This window comes from Mandrillus leucophaeus, unplaced genomic scaffold (assembly GCF_000951045.1).
Source record: "Mandrillus leucophaeus isolate KB7577 unplaced genomic scaffold, Mleu.le_1.0 Scaffold858, whole genome shotgun sequence".
In the NCBI taxonomy this organism is placed as follows: Eukaryota; Metazoa; Chordata; class Mammalia; order Primates; family Cercopithecidae; genus Mandrillus; species Mandrillus leucophaeus.
The window spans coordinates 379,220-403,326 of record NW_012109341.1 but is presented as its reverse complement, the minus strand read 5'-3'; the positions used below and the strand labels follow the sequence as shown (position 1 = coordinate 403,326).

General features: G+C 39.4%; 1 protein-coding gene across 1 annotated transcript in view; it reads left to right on the top strand.

Annotated features, from left to right (window-relative positions):
- Positions 1-6: 6 nt before the first annotated feature.
- The window catches only part of ANAPC4 (anaphase promoting complex subunit 4), a 48,392-nt gene continuing 24,291 nt past the window's right edge, over positions 7-24,107 (top strand). Inside the window, exons 1-15 of the mRNA XM_011968729.1 lie at positions 7-82; positions 3,174-3,279; positions 6,113-6,245; positions 11,747-11,821; positions 11,962-11,988; positions 12,083-12,127; positions 13,200-13,284; positions 13,968-14,072; positions 15,399-15,482; positions 16,887-16,973; positions 17,388-17,452; positions 17,747-17,789; positions 17,904-17,980; positions 19,743-19,843; positions 19,928-19,979. Coding sequence (XP_011824119.1) covers positions 6,214-6,245; positions 11,747-11,821; positions 11,962-11,988; positions 12,083-12,127; positions 13,200-13,284; positions 13,968-14,072; positions 15,399-15,482; positions 16,887-16,973; positions 17,388-17,452; positions 17,747-17,789; positions 17,904-17,980; positions 19,743-19,843; positions 19,928-19,979 — 878 coding nt within the window. The 5' untranslated portion in view covers positions 7-82; positions 3,174-3,279; positions 6,113-6,213. The remainder of the gene's footprint in view (positions 83-3,173; positions 3,280-6,112; positions 6,246-11,746; positions 11,822-11,961; positions 11,989-12,082; positions 12,128-13,199; positions 13,285-13,967; positions 14,073-15,398; positions 15,483-16,886; positions 16,974-17,387; positions 17,453-17,746; positions 17,790-17,903; positions 17,981-19,742; positions 19,844-19,927; positions 19,980-24,107) is intronic.

Sequence of the window (24,107 nt, the reverse complement as noted above, 5' to 3'; positions counted from 1 at the left end):
GAAGCAGCTCCCGCAGGAGATTATTTTCCTGGTCTGGTCGCCCAAGCGGGATCTCATTGCTTTGGCCAACACAGCGGGCGAGGTGAGTGAGCCGGCGGGAGCCCGCGTGTGCTGGGTCTGCTCCCGGGGTCCCTTAGAACACCGAGCCCGAGCCTGTTCTTTCGGGCCATAGGCGGCCGGAGTCTCAGTTTCCCCTTCTGCAGACATGGTGGGCCACCTGCTACCCTTGCCTCCCAGGACGGCAGCAAACTTTAAGTATGTATGCGAAAGGTGATGTCTGTGCTATTTTCGGTACTTTTATGGCTAAAGTAACAGTTTTCACACAGCTTAACACCGTCACGCAATCCTGCTTCCCCAAGTCGTCTTCACTCATTGGTTTATTAATTAAATGAACTTTTAAAAAAGCGCACGATGTGCCACTCATGAGCTAGACATAGTGGTAGATCCAGGGACCCTGCCCTAAGTTTGCTTACAGTTTTAATGGCAGAAGGAAGAGTTATTATCAAACTTCAGCTGCAGAAGTGCATGCATGTAGCTGCCACAGAGGATATATTTAAGAATCTGGCTTCTCTTGTCCACGTTTTATACTACGGGTTGGATAACCACCACTAAAAATACCTTTAAATTGGACAAGGAAGGGATGCATTGGATTCCAGAGAGAACGTGCATGAATGTTATCACCATGTCTTGTTCACATTAAACTTCATCGAGTATAAGCCAGTTGTACCCAACTTTCTGCTGAGAGTTATTACCTGCCAGCCATTTTGTAAGGAAACCTTCACCTGTGCATCTTTCCGCCTCTGGCTTGAGAGTTATCTGGCCAGGTGAGAGTTGTATAGAGTCAAATTTGGAAACTAGGTGATAAGGAAATCGTAGCACCCTGCAGACTATAGTACCATGCTATCTGCCATGATCCAGTCGCCGGGGTATTGATGTCTCATTTTTCAGGGCCCTCCATGAAATCTCGTCTCCCTCCACTGCCGGGATGCTTTGAAACTCTGTTGTGGCTCTAGAGAGCAGCAGGTAATACAGCCACAGAAGTAGGAGGGAAGGTAGACAGGAGGCACATCCATGCAATCAGATGGGTAGGTGTGATAGAGGGCACTATTATATCCATTTTCTTAGCGAAGGAAGAAGCAAGGGTATTGTCTATGGGTGAAGATGGAGAAGAATATATTGGAAGTTTGAGAAGAGGTATGAAAAAGCTAACAAGGCAGGTGGACTTAGGAAGCCTAATAGGATTACCTGTCAGTGTTACGAGCCACACAAGATCGGTGTTGTTATTTGAGAGACACTGGTTGAATGAGGTTGTATGTGTCTCTCTCCGTTCTGTTTGGCTGTGTGGGTGCAGGCATCGTTGGGTTTAACCAGGATTGTTGTTTTGCAAGTATGACAAAGCAAGAGAAAGATGAAAGAGAGTTGAAGTTATGTGCAAGGGGAGTGATTGTGTTTCTGAACTTTGGGTTCTAACTTGATGAAGGAGGGAAGCGAAGGCAGGGGAGAGGGACAGTAAATAGGTGGTAAAATCAATAGACTGTATCCTGGTGAGGTCAAAGAATTGGAGTTGAGTATTGTAGAGATGAGCTGTAAAGAGGGGCGGTGGATGGAAAGTGGGAAGTTTGAAATGGAGATTTTGGTGGCCCTGCAGTTGCTGGTAATGACCAGGCCAGGGGTGTGACCCTGAGAGTGGCTGAGTGCAGTAGAAGATGTGATCACTGGAGGAGAGGCAGTTGAGAGCTAGGGCATCATAGCTCTTGAAATCACCAAAAATGAGGATGAGTGTGTTGCTAGAAAGCATAAGGGAGCCAGGTATCCAGATCTTCGAGGAATGAGGGGAATGGCCTAGGGGTCTGTAGAGGACTGCAATTAGAGGGATAGCGGTCGTATGGTGTGATTACATGTGATTCAAAGTTAGGAGATTTTCAAGAAGAGAAGAAATGGCATCAGGCATCAAGGAAGACACCTACTTCATCTCCTGCCCAAGAGTAGCAGTACAAGGGCTGTGGGATACAAAATGGCCACCACCTAGCAAGGCTGCAGGGAAGCATTGTCCTCAGGTGAGAGGCACATTTCAGAGAAAAGTATGAAGATATTAATTTCATGATGTCACCTGACTGTGAGCTATAGAAAGCACAGAGGAAGGGTTTCAGAAGTAAGGAATGGCAGGAATGGTTTCAGAAAAGAGAGGGTCAAGTCCAGGAGATGATGTAACCCGGAGTGAAGCGTGCTGTGATCTGTGAGATAAGGCAGGGTCATGGTGGTGAAGCTGAGTGTGGAGATGGGGAGGGGTCTTGGAGGAGCATGTGCGTTTTGTGAAGCCTTTTCTTCCTTACTGTCAGTGGTTGTATAGAAGCTGCTACAGGGGCAGTCGTAGAGCTCTTGGGCAACATTTTGACCTTCCAAGGTGGGAATTTACTGGTGTGGAAATGGAGATTTAGAATGGTTAAGTGATTTGTCTAAGATCCATGGCTAGTGAGTGACACAGCTGAAATTAGGTACCACGTGGACTAATTCCAAGCTTAGCGTAATTTGACTATATTACAGCTAGCTACCTTTTTAGTGGTGTTTGTGTTCTTTTATTTCTTTTTTGGTTGTCACCTTGGACAGCCTTCTTTATAAAAGGTAAGTCTCCCGTTGACATAAAAGATTAGGTACAGGGCCAGGCACGGTGGCTAACATCTGTAATCCCAGCACTTTGGGAGGCTGAGGCAGGTGGATCACCTGAGAAGTCAGGAGTTCAAGACTAGCCTGGCCAACATAGAGAAACCCCATCTCTACTAAAAATAAAATATTAGCCGGGTGTGGTGGCATATGCATGTAATCCCAGCTACTCGGGAGGATGAGGTAGGAGAATTGCTTGAACCCACGAGGCGGAGATTGCGGTGAGCTCAGATTGCGCCACTGCACTCCAGCCTGGGCAACAGGAGCGAAACTCTGTCTCAAAAAAAAAAAAAAAAAAAAAAAAAAGATTAGGTACAGGATTAAATTAGACCTTGTTTCACCCATTTGTTTTAAAAGACCTTGTGTTCATTCAGACACTGTTGTCTTTTTCTATTCTTCTGATAGCTAAGTGAGAGATGGTCATTTAAAAAAATTTTTAGTAAGGCTCTAAGTTTATTTTATTTTTGGAAATGGATTTTTAATTTCCTGCCATTCTATCTGCTTTGTCTTAGGTTTTACTTCATCGGCTGGCCAGTTTTCATCGAGTTTGGAGTTTTCCGCCAAATGAAAATACAGGAAAGGAGGTGACGTGTCTGGCATGGAGACCAGATGGCAAACGTAATGATAATATTACAAAAAATATGTTTTTATTTTCACAAAGAGTATTCTGTAAAGCCCATTTTCAGAAAGGATTTATTGTTCTTAGTATACGTTAGAGTTATAAAGATCAGTTTGAGAATTAAAAAAAAAAAAAGCCTTAAAATATTTTTATAGAACTCAGAGTAATTCTGCTATCTTGTTTCTTAGCAAAGATATTTCTTGAATAAAATCTAGCTTCTCGGCAGAGATAACTCCAAAGTGAAATCTGATGGAATATACAAAATGTTTTGGTTTTGTTCTTTCCACTGTCATCTTGTCCTGTATTATTTGGCCCAAGCACCACTTGCCACTCGCCAGTGAGTTAGTTCAAAGCCATCATGGCCTTTTTCTTTCACAATATATTTTCGCACGAAATGGGTGGCACATATTCCCTTGGTGCATGTGTGTTTGCCTCACCTGAGGCACTATCAGCTTTGGCCCCATACCTTCCATTTCTGTGTGTGATTTTTCTTCTGGCACCCTCTTATGTTATCGCCTGTTAGGGCTCTGGTGACTGAACTCTCCTTCTCCATGTAATGTTTTTACAATGACAGTCCGTATTGGAACTGTTGTACACATACGATCAGTGCAGTAAAATGCTGTAAACTACAATTTAAAGTTCATTTATATCATTGGTACTTTAAGAGAAAAGCGAATTGTTTTTGTAAAATATGTGTTGTTCTTTGCTTAATTTTTCTGTAGATAAATATAAACTATTTAAAAATTTTATTGGTGCTTTAAGAAAAAAGTGAATTGTGTTTGTAACATGTGTGCTCCTCATTGCTTTTTTTTTTTTTTTCCTCCCCAGACGGTGTCTTACTCTGTCGCCCAGGCTAGAGTGCAGTGCAGTGGTGCGATCTTGGCTCACTGCAACCTTGGGCTTACTGAAATCTCCACCTCCTGGGTTCGAGCAATTGTCCTCCCTCAGCCTCCTGAGTAACTGAGACTACAGGTGTGCACTATTATCCCTGGCTAATTTTTGTGTTTTTTGGTAGAGACAAGGTTTCACTGTGTTGGCCAGGCTGGTCTTGAACTCTTGGCCTCAAGTGATTTGCCCACCTTGGCCTACCAGAGTTTGGGGATTACAGGCGTGAACCACTGCACCTGGCTCTCATTGCTTAATTTTGTCCCTAGATAAATATAAATGAGTACTTAAAAATTCCCTAGGCTGAGCGCGGTGGCTCATGCCGTAACCCCAGCACTTTGGGAGGCTGAGGCAGGTGGATTACGAAGTCAGTAGTTCAAGACCAGCCTGGCCAGTATGGTGAAACCCCATCTCTATTAATAATACAAAAATTAGCCAGGCGTGGTGGCAGGCACCTGTAATCCCAGCTTCTCAGGAGGCTGAGGCAGAGAATTGCTTGAACCCAGGAGGTAGAGTTTGCAGTGAGCTGAGATCACCCCACTGCACTCCAGCGTGGGCTACAAGAGTAAGACTCCGTTTCAAAAAAAAAAAAAAAAAATTCCCTGAAAGCAGATCACTTAGAGATGACAATTGTTCTGTTTTGGTGAACATCTTTTCCAATATTTCCCGATAAAATACATACATGTAGAGATCTAGATGTAGTTTTATCAAAAGACGGTTATTTGGTGCATGCCATTTTGTTGTATAGCTTTTTCTTTTTCTTTTTCCCACTCACTTTTTCCCATGTCAGTGTGGATAGATTTACCACATTAATGTTAATTGCATGCTAACCCAGTATATTTATCTACTAAATTACTAAATTTAGTAAATTTAGTAATTTACTAAAAAATTTAGTAATTTACTAAACCTGTTCCCCCTTGGTGGGTATTTAGATGGTTTTCAATTTTTGGCTTTGATAAGCAATGCTGTGTAAACATTCTGAACACTGGGAAGAACTTTGCCAGTAGCTCCTTAGATTAAGTCCCAAAATGGAATTTCCAGGAATGTCTTAAACATTCTGTGTGCATTCTGTAGTCATTTTGCTTGGAGTATATGTAGAATATGTGTACGATTAGAGGACTTTTATAAGTGAAGTTATGAGATCTTGCTCTAAATCATTCAAAAACATGGAATGTCAAAGATAAATCATAAAAGTGTGTGTTAAAATGTGTTTAAGTAGTTGTGTTATTCATTTTTTTTTAAATCTCATGTTTTTGGACAGTAAAATATGTTTTTTGTTAGATAATGATCAAGTTTGTTTTAAATTGTTTTTAAGAAAGAAGGCTGGGATTGGTTCACATCTGGCAAAGTTGCATGTGATGGTGATATGCAGTGAAACTCACTGCCCTCTTTTTGGAAATTCTTAAATTCTTAAATTGCACATTAGGAAGAAATAATGACTTGCGTACAGAAACCATACTAGAAAATTCAGCCGCACTCAAAGAAAGATTTATGTGTGTTTAATGGCCTCGTTTCCCACCATGGTTTAGAAACATAAAAGAAGAATAAAAAGCATTCCAAGAACAAAGCAGATGGAATCACCGCTTACCTTTTAGACATGTGATAAGATGTAATTGTTTATTTGTGGAAGCCTCTTTTGTATTTTCTGCTTGACAAGAGGGTTTTCAGTTTGGAGACTTTGATGTGTAAGACGTTAAGTGTGATGCATGAGAAAGTAGTAGATATCCTATAAAGTTTGAGCACTTGAAAATAAGCTTAGATAGTAATGTAACTACAGCATATGCAAATATTTCTTTTTTAGTTTTTAAAATATTGAAGGATGTTTAGGTCAAAAATTGCCATGATTAAGATGCACTTAAAAGAGTAAAACTGGGCAATAAGTGAAACATCCATTTATTTTTCTCAAATGTTACACTAATTTATTCTGATTGTTTTTTCTTATTTTAGTTTTGGCCTTTGCTCTTGCTGATACCAAGAAAATTGTTTTGTGTGATGTAGAAAAACCAGAGAGCTTACACTCTTTTTCCGTGGAGGCTCCAGTTTCCTGTATGCATTGGATGGAAGTGACAGTAGAAAGCAGGTAATTAGAAGAACGTATGTAGTCATAGGATATTCATGAGATTTTAATTTTTTTAAATGGAAACTTAGGAGTATTTGAGTATTAAGTGTATGTGTGTTGCATTTAAATTTTGGTTTCAGTTTATCAAGATGAAATTTTTTAATGCTTTCTTAGATTTTTTTTCCTTCTGATAAACATCTATAGGCATACCTCAGAGATATTGTGGGCTTGGTTCCAGACCACTGCAATAAAGTGAACACTGCGATAAAAGCAAGTCATTTGAGTTTCTTGGTTTCTCAGTGCATATAAAAGTTATGTTTATACTATGCTATGGTACATTTAAGTGTGCAATGACATGTCTAAAAAAATTAAGTATGTACCTTAGTTAAAATATACTTTATTGCTAGAAAATGCTAACGATCATCTGAGCTTTTAGTGAGTGGTGATCTCCCTGGAAGTGGAGGGTTTTGCGTTGGTGCTGATGGCTGCTGACTGATCAGGGTGGTGGCAGCCGAAGGTTAAGGTGGCTGTGGCAATTTCTTAACATCGACAGTGGTGGAATTTGTCACATCAGTTGACTCTTTCAGGAAAGATTTCTGTGTAGCATGAGATGCTGTTTGATAGCATTTTACCCAAGGTAGAACTTCTTTCAAAATTAGAGTCAGCTCTCTCCAACTCTACTGCTGCTTTATCAACTAAGTTTATGGAATATTCTAAATCCTTTGTCATTTCAACATTGCTCATAGCATGTTTACCAGGACTAAATTCCATCTCAACAAAGCACTTTGTGGGCTGGGCGCGGTGGCTCAAGCCTGTAATCCCAGCACTTTGGGAGGCCGAGACGGGCGGATCACGAGGTCAGGAGATCGAGACCATCCTGGCTAACACGGTGAAACCCCCTCTCTACTAAAAAATACAAAAAACTAGCCGGGCGAGGTGGCGAGTGCCAGTAGTCCCAGCTACTCGGGAGGCTGAGGCAGGAGAATGGCGTAAACCCGGGAGGCGGAGCTTGTAGTGAGCTGAGATCCGGCCATTGCACTCCAGCCTGGGCGACAGAGCGAGACTCCGTCTCAAAAAAAAAAAAAAAAAAAAAACAACAAAGCACTTTGTTTGCTCATCCATAAGAAGCAACTCCTTATCCGTTCAAGTTTTATCATGAGATTGCAGCAATTCAGTCCCATCTTCAGGCTCCACTTCTAATTCTGGTTCTCTTGCTCTTTCCACCAGATCTGCAGTTACTTCCTCCAGTGAAGTCTTGAACCCCTCAAAGTCATCCATGAGTGTTGGAATCAACTTCTTCCAAACTCATGTTAATGTTGATATTTTGACTTCTTCCCATGAATTGTGAATGTTCTTAATGGCATCCAGAATGGTGAATCCTTTCTAGAAGGTTTTCAATTTGCTTTGCCCAGGTCCATCAGAGTGATCACTATCTATGTCAGCTCTAGCTTTATGAAATGTTTTTCTGAAATAATAAGACTTGAAAGGTGACCAGGCATGGCAGCTCATGCCTGTATCCCAGCACTTTGGGAGGCCGAGATGGGCAGATCTGTTGAGCTCAGGAGTTCAAGACCAGCCTGGGCAACATGGTGAAACCCTCTTAAAAATTAGCCAGGCATGGTAGCTATAGTCCCAGCTGCTCAGGAAGCTAGGAGGGAGGATCACCTGACCCTGAGGAGGTTGAGGCTGCAGTGAGCCGTAAGTGGACCACTGCACTCCAACCTGGGTGACAGAGTGACCTGTCTCAAAAAAAACAAAAAACAAGACTTGACAGTCTACTTAACCCATGTGATGCAGAATGGATTTTTGTGTTAACGGGCATGAAAACAACGTTAATCTTACATCTGTCAGAGCTCTTGGGTGACCAGTCATGAATGAGCAGTAATACTTTGAAAGGAACCTTTTTTCAGAGCAGTAGGCCTCAACAGTGGATTAAAACATTTAGTGAACCATGCTGTAAACAGATACGCTGTTGTCTGGGCTTTGTTGTTCCATTTATAAAACACAGATGGGATAGATTTAGCATAATTGTTAAGCGCTGTAGGATTTTCAGAACAGTAAATGAGTTTTGGTTTCAACTGAAAGTTACCAGTTGTGTTAACGCCTAGCAAAAGAATCAGCTTATACCTTTGAAGCTTTGAAGCCAGTCATTGACTCCTCTCTAGCCATGAAAGTCCCAGATGGTGCTATATTTCACTGGCTTTAAAATACATATATATATATGCACACACACACACACGCACAGATACACATATATGCATATATATCTCATATATACATACATATACATATATGATATATATATATATTTTAATAAATAAATAGAAAATCCTTGATGGCATCTTCCAATAAAAGGCTGTTCTTCTCCATTGAAAATCTGTTGTTGAATGTAACCACCACCTTCAGTAATTTAGCTGGATGTTCTGGATAACTTGTTGCAGCTTCCTCTCAGCACTTTCATAGAATTGAAGAGAGTCGGGGCCTTACTCTAGATTAGGTTTTGGCTTAACAGAATGTTGTAGCTGGTTGGATCATCTGTCCAGATCACTAAAACTTTCTCCATATCAGCAGTAAGGCTATTTCACGTTCTTACTATTTTTGGATTTACTGGAGTAGCACTTTTAATTTCCTTTAAGAACTTTTCCTTTGAATTCACAACTTGGCGGACTGGCAAAAGAGGCCTAGCTTTTGGCCTAATCTTGGCTTTCGACGTGCCTTCCTCTCTAAGCCTAATCATTTCTAGCTTTTGATTTAAAGTGAGACAGTTGAACACTTAGAGATCATTGTAGGGATATTAACTGATCTGGTATCAATATTGTGTCTCAAGGAATAGGGAGTCCTGTGCAAAGGAAGGGAGAGAGGGAACGGCCAGTCAGTAGAGCAGTCAGAACACTCACATTTCTCCATTTTAAAAAATTTATTTTTATTTATTATTTATTTTTGAGACGGAGTTTCGCTCTCACTGCCCATGCTGGAGTGCAGTGGCGCCATCTCGGCTCACCACAACCTCCGCCTCCCAGGTTCAAGTGATTTTTCTGCCTCAGCCTTGCGAATATCTGGGTTTACAGGCATGTGCCAGCATGTCCAGCTAATTTTGTATTTTTAGTAGAGATGGGGTTTCTCCTTGTTGGTCAGGCTAGTCTTGAACTCCCAACCTCAGGTAATCCGCCTGCTTCGACCTCCTAAAGTGCTGGGATTACAGGCATGAGCCTCAGCGCCTGGCCTTATTTATTTATTTTTTGAGACACAGTTATCATTCTGTCACCCAGGCCAGAGTGCAGTGGTACAATCTTGGTTCACTGCAGCCTCTGCCTGCGGAGTTCAAGTGATTCTCCTGCCTCAGCCTCCTGAGTAATTGGAATTAGAGGTATGCGCAACCACACCCAACTAATTTTTATATTTTTAGTAGAGACAGGGTTTTACCATGTTGGCCAGGCTGGTCTCGAGCTCCTCTCAAGTGATTTGCCCTCCTCGGCCTTCCAAAGCTCTGGGATTACAGGTGTGAGCCACCACATCCGGCCGAAGCTCACCACTTTATATGGCCATGGTTTATGGTACCCACCCCCAAAACAATTGCAATAGTAACATCAAAGATTACTGACCTCAAATCACCATGACAAATACTATAATAATGAAAAAAATTGCAATATTGCAAATATTTCAAAATGTGACACAGAAGCACATGTGAGCACATGACTGCTGGAGAAAGGACTCCAGTAGACTTGCTTGGCTGATAGACTTGTTTGACACAGGGTTGCCACAAACTTTTAATTTGTGAAAAATGCAGTATCTGGGAAGCAGGATGAAGGGAAGCACAGTTGTAGGAGATAGGCCTGTATTTTCTTATTGGAGCAGTAAACTTGAATAGCTAAGAGTTTTCTCCTCTTTCTAGTCATTTCATACTCCAAAAATAGTTACTGAGACAAAAAAACAAAGCTCCATTAATGGTGAAATGAAAAACAACCTCAATTTGCCAGTCAGTAATTTTAAAGTTGTGTTAATTAATACATATATTAATTTCCATTTCATGATTTATATCATCTGAACTTTTTTTTGTCTCAGTAAGTATTCTTAGAATATGGAAACTGCTAAGTTGAGCCTTCTGTTCCAATGCTGGACAGGTTTTTTCTTTGTCCATGGTCCTGATAGTTTCTTTGTTTCATAAAAATAATTCTGCCTTAGTCTGTATAGTCAAGTAATACACTAGGGTTACAGTGAAGAAGGCCAGAGGAATCAGTGGTTTGGCTAATACTGAAAACAAAAATTGTTTTTCTTTTTTGGGGAAATATGGTAATTTTCTTTGTATTAACTTTTCCTTTCTAATTAAGTTATACTAAGTATCAAATGAATTTGTAAATCCTGAATATTAATTGCCAGCTTTCCTAAGGGAAGCCTGAAAGAATGGGATGACAAGGGTTTGACCTGGGGTTTGAAATTCACTGCGGATAAACTGGAGTGATAAATCCATCATCAGATCATGAAGGATTACAAATGGTTATGTGAATCTGTAGAAAGTTAGAGGGTCAGAGCATACCATGTAAGTCCTATTCCAGCCCAGTTATCTGCTATGTGTATTCCCAACATACTTCCTACTGACAGTTTAGAAAAGTTATATGGAGATTCCAGGGTCTCTCAAGACAGCTCCTTTTTGTTAAAGTAGGAAAAAATACTTGCTAAATCACCACTTTTTTACTTGCTCACTCATTTATTTCCAACCTTATTTGGAGTTAGAATTGGGAAGGAAAAGGGGGAAAATAAGACTATTTCAAAAGGCATGGTGTAGTCTCATATACCTGTTGGATTCTTAAATCCACAAGTGTATATAAGTCATAGAACCAATAATCAAATCATACAGTAGGCCATGCACAGTGGTTCATGCCTATAATCCTAGCACTTTGAGAGGCTGAGGCAGGAGGATTGCCTGAGACCAGGAGTTTCAGACCAGTCTGGGCAACATAGTGAGACCCCCCATGTCTACAAAAAAATAAAAAATATTAGCTGGATATGGCGGCTTGCACCTGTAGTCCCACCTACTCAGGAGGCTGGGGCAGGACGATGGCTTTAGCTCAGGAGGTGGAGGCTGCAGTGAACCATGATCACATCACTGCAGTCCGGCCTGGGTGAGACCCTGTCTCATAAATAAAAGATAGGGTAATTGCAGTGTTCTTTAAAATTACTCTTAGTAGTCATATGTTTAGTGTGAGTTTTTAAATGAGAGTTAAGAAATCATAAATTCTAAGTATCTGAGTATATATGAATGCATTTGATATGCTAAGAGAAATGTTTACTATCATTTCTTTAAAGTGTGCAGGCTGATGTTTTTTTCCCCCTAAAATAACAAAGAAATTCCTACTTTTCTCATTTGGGACTGTTAAACTGACTATAACTGTATAGTATTTGTGGCATCTATTTACTTGATAATGTTGTAAAACTGGGTATCTTTTTAAAAAATTAGCATTTTTAATGGTAAGAGAAGTAAAATCTTTGGTGTTTTTATAATACTTTCATTTTTTCCTTTTTAGTGTTCTCACATCATTTTATAACGCTGAGGACGAATCAAATCTCCTCTTACCTAAACTACCTACACTGCCAAAAAAGTATGTATCACTGGTTTCTTTGAAATTAATCTTGCAGATTTCTCTTTCTTCTGCTTTTAACACTGACAATTTTCTCATGCATTTTAAAATACGTATTTTTTCTGAGAGTATTTTTTACCTTAATCTCTGTTTTCTTCTAGCTATAGCAACACCTCAAAAATATTTAGGTAAGATATGCCTTTTCTTGTTTTCAAGTAAGATAATCTGTTGTTATTTGAAAGATAGAATGGAAAGATGACCCAATTTATTTGTATATTTTAGTGAAGAAAATTCTGATGAAATTATTAAGCTCTTGGGAGACGTCAGGTAAGTCTTACAGATAAATAAGTCTAATTTCTTAAAGTTATTTCATATTTGAGGCAGTTTTCAGAAGCTTTAAGAGCAAATCCTTTATTTGCCATTTTATTTGTTTTTTTGTTTTTGTTTTTGTTTTGAGATGGAGTCTCTGTCACCCAGGCTGGAGTGCAGTGGTGCAATCTCGGCTCACTGCAACCTCCATCTTCCCGGTTCAAGTGATTCTTCTGCCTCACCCTCCCGAGTAGCTGGGACTACAGGCGCCCGCCGCCAGGCCTTTCTAGTTTTTGTATTTTTAGTAGGGACGGGGTTTCACCATGTTGGCCAGGATGGTCTTGATCTCTCGACCTTGTGATCCACCTGCCTTGGCCTCCAAAAGTCCTAGGATTATAGGCGTGAGCCACTGTGCCTGGCCTAATTTTTGTATTGTTAGTAGAGGTGGGGTTTCACTATGTTGGCCAGGCTGGTCTCAGACTCCCGACCTCAGAAGATCCACCCACCTTGGCCTCCCAAAGTGTTGGCTTTACAGGCATGAGCCACAACACCTGGCCTCATTGTTGACATTAATACCTTCAAACAATATATAGACTTTAATATCTATTATTGTTTTTATTGTGTGGCCTTTCGTTTTATCAAGTTTTAATAATAATATGCACATATGTTTAATAAATAAAAGGATATAAGTACTAGAGTTTCTAAAATTTAAGTATTCATGTTTTTTAAGCCCGTTTAATATATTTAGCATCATAACCATGATAAAACTGATGGCACTTCGTATTAGTTGGTAAAAGGATTGTTTTGTTATTGATGGTGCATAAATATAGTTGTTATTAAAATAACGTATTCTTATTTTACCGTAAGCTGATTTTTTTTAGGCTAGAGGAAATTTATGTTCTTTGAAAAAAGGAATAAACCGGATACGATTGAATATTGAGTGTTAGTGGATTTGATGTTTCACTTCCCTCTGCAGGGGAGCTTTAGCATGTAGATTATATGAAAGCAGTAATAATTTATATCTTGGTTTAAGAATGTAATCATCTGTGTTGTTGATTCGTTCTCAGCTTGTTGCATTATTTTTAATTAGGCTTAATATTCTTGTCCTTGGAGGAAGCTCTGGATTTATTGAGCTTTATGCTTATGGAATGTTTAAAATTGCTCGAGTCACGGGGGTAAGATTTCTTTAAAATTTTCTCTTTCTAAATTGTTTCTCTTAGAATATACTAAGTACTTACGGAAAAAGAATAAAACACCAGGTTTTTTTTCAGTCTCGGTTTTTAGAATTAAATGTTCAGAGAATGATTTTCTTACTAAGATAAAATAATTGTGATATGTCTATAAAGATTGGGAGCTATTTGTGGAATTAGTCAAGTTTGTTTGTTTTTTTCTTTAACAGAAAGATTAGTATGATACACTTGATTATGATTTAATGTTTTTCCAGTGTAAGATGTAAAAGAGCTTCAATTTGTGATTGGAATGTAAATCTTCAGAAGCATTCTTAAGTCCAGTACTGAATCTACTATAGTTGCTACGTCTCAGTCTTCTCCATAGCTTTTTCATCTCACTCTTACCGCTCCCAAAAGGGGTAGAAAATATGGTAGGCTCTGTGGAATATGTTGTTTCTCCAGCACCTGATTTGAGACTTGGGTAGGGGTGAGGGAACCAGGTTGTTTTTGTGGCCTTGTAACTAGAAAGGCCCACGCAGGCAGACACCTACCTTCATGTGCTCCATGTGTGTGGCTGGAGCTCCGAGTATATGTTTCTGCTTTTTAAAGCTCTGAATTTTTGCTTTCTGCATGATAATCAGATTCAACCTAGCAATGATAATATACTAAGGGGTTTGACTCTTTTACAGATTGCTGGAACTTGTCTTGCATTATGTTTATCAAGTGATTTGAAATCATTATCAGTGGTCACAGAAGTCTCTACCAGTGGTGCGTCAGAAGTTTCATACTTTCAGGTGAGTATTGGAACTTGATAACAGTAGAGAGTAAATATGTATTTAACAGGTTTTATATAGGTTTTTATCCACATCTCACTGTATTGTAGTGATCCTTAAAATAATACAAAAAAATTGACTTGGAATTTCTACATCCTAATATATTGAGTGTTACTATAGTGAATACCGTATTATTCTCCCCATGCTCCAATACAGTTTTCATAAAAAGTGTTTTGATGGTCTATTAATGACCATATTAATTTGTTGCTATTCCAGTTTGACTTCGTACCAAGTGTTTGCTTAGGACTACTATCCCTGAAAATAATAAAGTCTTATATTTATTGATTGTTTAATATGTGCCATATACTGAATGCTTCAGAACAATTGATTTGAATCTTTACAGCATCGTAATAGGCAGATACTGTTGTTATCCCCATTTTATAAGTAAGTACTTGGACACACAAATACTTCAGAACTTGCTTGATGTCACAGGATGGGAAAGTGATGCTAGGCAGTCTGGCTGCATAGTCTGTACTCTTAACTAGCACATTGCATCTTGTGTAAAACGATCACTTAATATTGGGAAAACACTTTATTGTGTGCTGTCTGCATTGTAGATTGAGGAAACTAATTGGGCTCCCATAGAGTATCATAGCCTTGCCAAGGAATCGTCTCAAAGTTTTCATCTTAAATATCCCAGCCACTTAAGTATGTGTGAATCTCAAACAAAAGTAGAACAAAAAAGATGCAAGATGCAATGTGTGTGATGCCTTCCAACATTCTCTTTGTATTCAGAGCATCAGAGAACTCTTGATTTACTATTCACTATAGTAATGATTGTTCATACTTGCTCATCATCTTAAGGTTATGTGGAACTATGACCACCAGGATTGCATTTGGGTTATAATAAAATGAGTCACTACTACTGTGAAGTTGGTAACAGATAATTTTTGATGACAAATTTATTGAGATATAATTCATATACCATTGATAGATATTTTCCCAATATTTATCAGTAGCCTTTAATTCCTTATACTTCCTTTAAGTTTTTACATATATTTGTGGTTAAAAAATTTCTTTGTAATACTGTTGCAAAATAGGTTATATTACATTTATTGTATCTACACGGAAGGAGTTGATGACCCAGAGAGAGTGATGTGTGTATGGTTGTGTGTAGGTTAGGAAATCCTAAGGCTATGTGCTGCTAGTTTCCAAACCGTTCTGCTCGAAGAGGGCACAATTCTGACATAGTCTTTCTGATACATAGTTTGACCTACATTCTGTAAATTATATACTTTGCAGCAAGTGCATCTGATGATGACTCACTTTACTCTTTTGATTTTACAGCTTGAAACCAATCTGTTATACTCTTTCTTACCTGAAGTAACTCGGATGGCCAGAAAGTTTACTCATATTTCAGCTCTGTTACAGGTATTTATTTAGAGCTTGTTTTGTGTGAATATGTATTATTGGCTTCTAAAGTTCTGTAAATAAAACACTTCAAAATTTTGTTTTGTAAAGCTGTCTGAAGTAGGGGTGTCTAGTCTGATAGGTAATCTTATAAGGTCTATTAAAGCAGGAAAGGGACATTTAATTGAGAACCTACTTCCACCCCACCCTATTTTCCACCTCCAAAAGAGTTTAAATCTTTTAAAGTACTCCCATAAATAAAATACCATTTACATTATAAAGTATTGTGGGAAAAACAGTCTTCACATGAGTTTACACTTGTTCATGATAACCTCACCCCAAATTACCTCCTAATTCTGTAGGTTGGTGATTTAGGCTGAGCTCAGCCAAGATGTTTGGGTGACCTGGGGAGGGTTCAGCTGATCTTGACTAGACTTGGTCATGCCAGCTGATATGTGTCCCTTGGCTGCGATGTCTTGTCTCTGCTCCACATCCTTCATACTCCAGCAAGCCAGCACAGGCTTGTCCACATGGTGGTGGTTAATGGGGCATCGAGGGTGCAAGTGGAAGCCTACAAAAACGTTTCAGGCCCTGGAGTCAACAGCGTTATTTCTGCTGCATTCTGTTAGTCAAAGCAAGACTCAAGGGCTGAAGAAATTGACTCTACTACATCTGACTGGAGGAGCTACAAAAAATTGTGGCCGTGTTTTTCATTCTACCACAGTCATTAATTTATTTGATATTAAAGGTTTCTAGAGATTGGTATTTTTTTAAGGATCCTATTTGAAAATTGAATAGTTGACCAAACCAGTATTTTGACAGTTAGTGTAGATAAGACATATCTTATATAAAAAGCTTTGGAGATACTTGTTTTAACAGATAAAAATTTAAGAATGTTTTGTTATGAAATTCTAAGAATCAGTGGAATGTTTCATTGTTAAGTGATGACCAAGCTATAGTCTTTTTCTTCATCTTAACTGAGTTAAAAGAGTGATTGAGGCTGGGCACAGTGGCACACACCTATAATCCCAGCACTTCGGGAGGCTGAGGCAGGCGGATCACTTGAGGCCAGGAGTTCAAGACCAGCCTTGCCAACATAGGGAAGCCCTATCTCTACTAAAAGTATAAAAATTAGCTGGGCATGGTGACGCGCACATACAATACCAGCTACTTGGGAGGCTGAGGCAGGAGAATCGCTTGAACCTGGGAGGTAGAGGTTGTAGTGAGCCAAGATGGCGTCACTGCACTCCAGCCTCAACAACAGAGTAAGACTGTCTCAATAAATAAATAAATAAAAATAAAACAGTGATTGAAAGTAAATTCTAGATTTCTTTGAAACACTTGAGCATAAGTACATATTATTTAGATAGCAAGTTGGTTTAAATATTTTTTACCATTTCAATTTTTTTTCTTTTTTGCTAATAGTATATAAATTTGTCACTAACATGTATGTGTGAAGCATGGGAAGAAATACTAATGCAGATGGATTCTCGTCTCACCAAGTTTGTGCAGGTAAAGCCGCTGAAGTTTCCCATGGAGAGAGTTAATGCATTATGTATATATTTACTTTGAGGTACATGAGAAAAATCAGTTTGATTCATAAAAGGTTAAGATCATGGTTTCTTTCAAATGGCTTCGTCTAACTTCAAACTGCTTTCTCAGATTTGCAAAAAGAGCTCTTTTCCCATTGGTACAACTTAAGCGGAGACAGAATTGTGAAGTGGAGCTGGCGGGGCTTTGGCAATAAGGGCAGGTGTTAGAACAGCTGATTGGCTGTCTTCTAGTCACTGATGTTCAGATGATCACTTTATGGATTTGATGCAAGTTTAAGGCAAGGAAAGGGAGTCATACTCCTATAATTTTGAATAAATATGCTTATAATTTAAGCAATACATATATCACAATTTTTTTTTCACTTTTTTCTAGGAAAAGAACACAACCACATCAGTGCAAGATGAGTTCATGCACTTGCTATTATGGGGCAAAGCAAGGTAGTAAACTCAGATTAGGTGTTCCTGCTTTTGCTTTTTTTTAACAGTAATTATTTATTTGAAAAGTAGTTGTTAGTCATAGCATGTGATTTTTTTATTGATACATAATATTTTAATTGATACATAATGTTTTACATATTTATGGGGTATATGTGATGTTACATGCATAGAAGTTTTTGTTGGGCTATTTCTTTATTTTGTTTCTTGTTTGTGTTTTGACATTTAAAAGTTGTAAGTGATGCATTCAGATTTCCAGTAGAGAAGTGACTAAAAATACTTTGTTTTTCATTGTAGTGCTGAACTTCAGACTCTCTTGATGAATCAGTTAACAGTAAAGGTGCAGTTAATGTATCTATGTATTTAAATGGCTATGAACACATTCTTAATTTTTTTTTCGAGTGGCATATAATATCCTGATTTTATGCTAAATATGTTTTCTTCTTTTAATTAGGGCTTAAAAAAGCTTGGCCAGTCTATAGAGTCATCATACTCCAGTATACAAAAATTGGTCATAAGTCACTTACAGAGGTATGAAGGTGACGTAGAATTTTTTCATATTGTATCCACACGTACCTGGCATTGGCCTTCTTTCTGCCGCCTTCTCTTCATCTGGCATTCTCCTTTTAAGCATCTTCTAGCTAAAATTGTTGCATGGCATTTGAGAAGAATCTTCCTGTACCCAAGATTGAAAGAGTCAATAATAATTCTGCTTTTCGAAGTAATTTTCCAACATCTTTTCACCAGGCTAGACCCTATCTGGGTTTTTTTCTTAATCGACTAAGCATGAAGTATATTTTGAAATAAGGCATGTATCCCTTTTTTGAACAGTGAGATTAACATTTTACAGTTTACCAAGAATATTGTGTATTTATGTATTTAATATCTTGGCAAGGTGTTGGTGATTTTACACAAGAGGAAACAGAAGTTTAGAATCGGTTATATGGCTGGCCCAAAGTTACTAAGTGTCGGAGCCAAGACTTCATCCTAGATTTTCAAATCTCATGCTTTTTCTATCCATAGCTACTTCATTGAAGCAGTTTACAAGTGGATGCTGAGTGTTTGATTTATTTTGTTTGATTTTTGGTTTTTTGTTTTTTCAAGATGGAGTCTTGCCCAGGCTGGAGTGCAGTGGTGTGATCTCACCTCACTACAACCTCCGCTTCCTGGGTTCAAGCGATTCTCCTGCCTCAGCCTCTCAAGTAGCTGGGATTACAGGCGCGAACCACTATGCCTGGCTAATTTTTGTACTTTTAGTAAAGAGGGGGTTTCACCATGTTGGCCAGACTGGTCTCAAGCTCCTGACCTCAAGTGATCCACCTGCCTCGGCCTCCCAAAGTGCTGGGATTACAGGCATGAACCAGCACACCAGGTGGTGGTTGGTTTAAATTTTGATAAATTCCTTTATGCTGAGTCCTTGGCCGTAACTACATCACCCCTCCCTTGGACCACTGTAGCACCCTCTGGACTAGTTGGGCTCTTTCAGTACACATTGTGCTTTGAATGTCTTCCCCAGTGGAGCTAAACATATTTCTCTCTTGCTTAAAAACTTCTAATGCCTTCCCCTAGAATGGAGACCTTTGCGTGGCCTTTAGCATACCTGCCTCTCTGCCTCACCCACACTGGTGGCCTTTTAGTTTCTCCAGCTTGACGTTTTGTCTCCCACCTAGGGCTTTTGTATATTCCTCTTGTCCCACCTTGTTCTTCACATGCATTCTTCAGCCCTCAGCTCACATTCATTCCTTCAGAAAAGCCTTTCTGAATCCCAGATTATCTCAGGTTCTTCTGTTATGCCTGCACCCTGTGTGTTTCCTTCAAGGCATTTATGGTAGTTGGAATGGTACACTGTATGACTGTGTGGTCATGACTGTCTTCCCTGTTATACTGTCAGTGCCATGAGACCCTTGATTGTGCTCACCGTTATGTCCCCAGTATCTAGCACGGTACCTGACCTAAAATGGGAACTTAAGAAATATTTATTGAACATTGACTGTGTAGTAGTTGGGTGAACAAGATGGCCATACGACTATCTTAAAAGGGTCAGGACTAACTGTGGAACACAATTTGATCATCTTACAAAATTCGATCTTGTCATTTGTTTATCTCTGTAGTCACATTGACCAGATGGTTCTGCTGCACTTTTTAGGAACAGTTTTGAGAAATAATTATTTCTCATGGAAAGAAAATGAAAGTTACTTTTCAGTTTTTATTTCTGAAAATTTAGAAGTATTCAGGCAAGGTAGTCACTTGATGATCATCATGATACTAATTTATTTCTGCTGTGTTTGGATAGTGGCTCGGAGTCTTTATTATACCATTTAAGTGAATTGAAAGGAATGGCTTCATGGAAGCAAAAATATGAACCTCTTGGACTAGATGCTGCAGGAATCGAAGGTAGTGATTTAATCTCTCAGTGGAATACATTAAACACAGTTTACTTAATTTGACAAATGATGTTTATTTATTTTTTCCCTTTAGATGCTATAACTGCTGTGGGTTCTTTTATACTCAAGGCAAATGAACTTCTTCAGTAAGTATTGGGAGTACCTGGAATCATTGACCTAAGAATACGTCACTTTTGACCTAAATAAGAACCTAGTAAGCTATTACGAGTCTCTTAAAATCAGTTTTTAAATTTTTATCACAATTATGTCTTTATATGATTACGACAAGCCAGCAGCACAGAGATTTTATAAAGTAAAGCTGTATATTCCTGTCCTGGTCATCCTCACCTCAGGTCTTCTCCCCAGAGGGAATCATTTTAACTCTTCTATTTTTAGTTCTTCTGTGGGTTACCTCCATATTTCTAAATTGTATGACTGTGCCACATTTCTTTTGTCAGTTTTTAGAAATTAACTCTGTTTTGTTTTTCTTAGACTGTTTGGCTTGCTTGTTTTCTTGCATTGTCCATCTTTTCTGCATCCTTCCGTCCTTTCCCCTCTGAAGGGTGGTATAGTACCTCTGGAGTCCCCTGTTCCAGATGCCTTCTTTAGCCTCCCACCCCTCTGCCTCAGCCCACAGTTGTGCTCCAGTTCTCCTGCACGGCTACCACCTAGGCATTTTCTTCATTATTCTCCTGGGTTAGACCCAGAACTGCTAGAATTGCCTTTGTTTCTTGGCTTATTTAATCATTTTGCTGGAAAACATCCTCTAGTAACTTTCTCAAAAAGCAGACATAGAAGGTAAACTTTATCTCCTTTTGTGTTTTTTCTCCTACCCTCACACTTAATTGACAGCTGGGTTTAGGATTCCCTGAGGGTTATTGATTTTCACATAGAACTTCAAAAGCAGAGTTCCATAGGATTCTGTGCTTTTTGTTGCTGATGGAAGGTCTGGTGCTTCTGATTGATTCTTAGCCCTTTATAGTTGTTTTTTTTTCCTTTTGAAAAAGCTGTGAAAGCATTACTGTTTATTCTTGATATGCTGAAATGTCATAACTGTTTTTAGGTGTGGGCCTTTTAATTCATTGTGCTATAATAAGCCATTTGAACCTGAATTCTCTTGTATTATTCTTTTAATAATTTCCTCCTCCCTCTTTTATTTACTTTATTGTTATTTATTTATTTTTGTGGCAGGGTCTCTCTATGTTGCCCGGGCTAGACTTGAGCTCCTGGGCTCGAGTGATCCTCTTGCCTCAGCCTCCCGAGTAATTGGGACTACAGGAGTATGCCATTACGCCAAGCTTTCTCTTTGTTTTAAACTAGATTTGTGTTCTAGAAATCGTTTGGTCAGATATTAGAATTTGTGGTGGATTGATTTCTGTGTCTCTTCTTTTTCTCTTATATTTTTCATATCTTAGTCTTTTTTATTGTCTGAGTTTTTTGACTATTGTCAAATGTCAGTAAATATTTGTTGAGCACTTAACTATGTTTTAAATACAGTGATAAGTAACGTTGAGAAAAACCAAGCAAGAAATAAGGACCTAGAGCATGATAAGGTGTAGGGGATTCAACTTCATATAGGTGGTCAGGGAGGCCTCACTGAGAGGGAAGGAGACAGGAGGAGCAAGCACTGTTGATGTTTGGGGGTGGAAGGGGCAGCAAGTGTGAAGACCCTGAGTTTGGAGCATGGCTGGCATGTTGCAGGGACAAGGGCACTGTAGCTGAAGTGGATTGAATGAGAGTAAGGTAGGGGGTAGATTGACCAGTGATAGAGGGTGGCCAGGTGGCATAGAGCCTGTGGGGCAGTTGTTAGGACTTTGGCCTTTACTCTGGATGTAAAGAGAAGCCCTTGGGGAGTTAGGAGTCATGCAAAGGATATGATTTAGGCTTCAGAAAGATCCCTCTTGCTACTCAGAGTTGAGAAAAGCTCATAGATAGGCGAGGACAGAAGCTAAGAGAGAAATGGTGGTCAGAATCTGAAGTGGTCAGGATTGGGATATATTTTGAGAGTATAATTAACAAGATTTTCTCAATGCTGCTTTGTAGAAGGTGATAATAAGGGAGTCATAGATAATTATGAGTGTAGGGCCTTGGTACTTGAAAGCGTAGAATTGACATTTACTGAAAGAGGGAACAAATGTGAGGGCAGGTTTAGGGAGGGGGAGTGTGGAATAAGATCAAGAGTTTGGTTTGGACATACTGGATTCTTCTTTAGACTTAGCATTTTGAAGTAATTTTACATAAAAATTACAAGAATAATAAAGACAACTCTGATAGTACTCCTTTACTTAATTCATCATTTAAAAATATTATATTTATCATATACTTCATCTTTTCTGAAACATGTGAGAATATGTTGTTTCTATCAGGTGCCTTTTCCCTGGAATCCTTTAGTGCATATTTTCTAAGGATAAAATTATTTTCTTACATAACCATAGTACAATTAACGAATTTAGGAATTTTAATGTTAATACAGTATATTAACCTACAGTTCAATTTCCCTTTAGCAATTATCCCAATATGTCCAGTATGATAAGATGCAGTTCGGGATCACGTATTTGTTTTAGTTGCTGTATCTTTTTAATTCTCAGCAGTTTCTCAAACTTTCTTGGTCTTTTATAAAAGTTGACATTTCTTTAAGAAGCACATCGTGTATGTATGTATATGTATGTCTGTATATCTTTATTTTATGTTTCTCATTTTAGCGTTATCTGATTTTTAAAAAAATGATTATATTTAGGTTATGCATCCCTGGCCAGAAATACTACATAATTGGCGTGCCCTTCTCAAGTTACCATATCCAGCAGCACACACAGTGTCCGTCATCCACCCCTCTCAGTGATGTTAATTTTGGCCACCCTGTCAGTGTGTTAGGCGTGTGGAATTTGAAATGCCCATTAGATCTGCAGGTGGAGCCGTCCGGCACGGTGTTAGTTATGTGCGACTAGTGTTCAAGGGGGAGGGGTCCAGGCTGGAAATGTGCATTTGGAAGCCATCAGCACATTGGTGTTATTTAAAGCCAAGGGACTGGATGAGGTAATGAGTGTGCGTAGGGAACAGGAGCGACCTGATTTCAGAATGGGGACAATGAAGAACTAGCAAAGGAGATGGGAGAGACAGAACAACCAGAGGAGTAGGCGTCCTGCAGGCTGAGCGAAGAAGGCATTGCAAGAAGGAATGAGGGATCGGTTGACAGATGCTAAGTCAAGCAAGGGAAACACCAAGAATAGAATAGAGTCTTAGGATATTATTAGGATAGTGACCTTGATAAGAACCACCTTGGGGAGTGATGGGAACTGGTACGATACAGAATAAGCAGATGCAGAGAAGACAGCAAGTATAGCCTGTTGAGGAGTTTTGCTGTAAAGGGAGTGGCCAGTAGATGGAAGCAGAATTGTTGGGTTTTTTTCTTCTTTTTATCTTGGGAAGAACTGGAGCATGTTTATGGATGGAATGATCTAGAAGGTAAAAAATTGAGATGAGAGAGGAGAGGCTCTAAAGAGTATGAGAGAGATGGGACCTAGTGCAGAAGGGGAAGGGTTGGAAAAGCAGAAGCAGGAGCTCATCAGCGTGGGAGGAAAGGCTGAGAGAGGAGGGTCACAGAGGCCAGTGTATGAGCAGGTGGGAGCTGGGGGACGTTCCCTTCAAGGTGCTTTTATTATCTTAACAGGACATCTGTCATCAGCTAAGAGTAAGGATGGGGAGGCAGTGTTGGAGGTTTAAGAATACAAGGAGAGCTGTGAAGCAGCTGTCTAGTCCAGCAGGAGATCAAGGGCACTAATGGAACAGGAGGGCTCTGGGAGTGGGAAAGTGAGGCCAGCCAGCTTGACTGCAGGTCTGCTGCAGGAGTGGGGCATAGAGCAGGGGAGCGGTTAGATTTACCAGGCTTCATGAGCAAAATGAAGCAAGAGGAGCAAGGGAATTGAAGCAAGTACCACATTAAAATGATGGCCCTTGAATCTGAACTACTTTAGGAAGGAAGTGAGGACATGTAGAGGCCGAGAGACGGTGAAAGGCAGTAGAACTAGTAGATGATGCGTCCTGGTGGGAGGAAGGTGGGGCCCCTGGAGAGAGACTGGACAGATAGGAGGGGGTGTTTGGTCAGCGGGATGCTTGAAATTGAGACTTAGAAGGGTTGCAGTTGGTGATGATGGGGTCTGGGATGTGAACTTTGGAGTAAATGTCTAAGGTTGGGTTGGAGGACAGGATCATTAAACTGAACCATTCTCTTCAATTTCTTATTATAGCACTCCTTTTAATTTTTTTTTTTTTTTTTT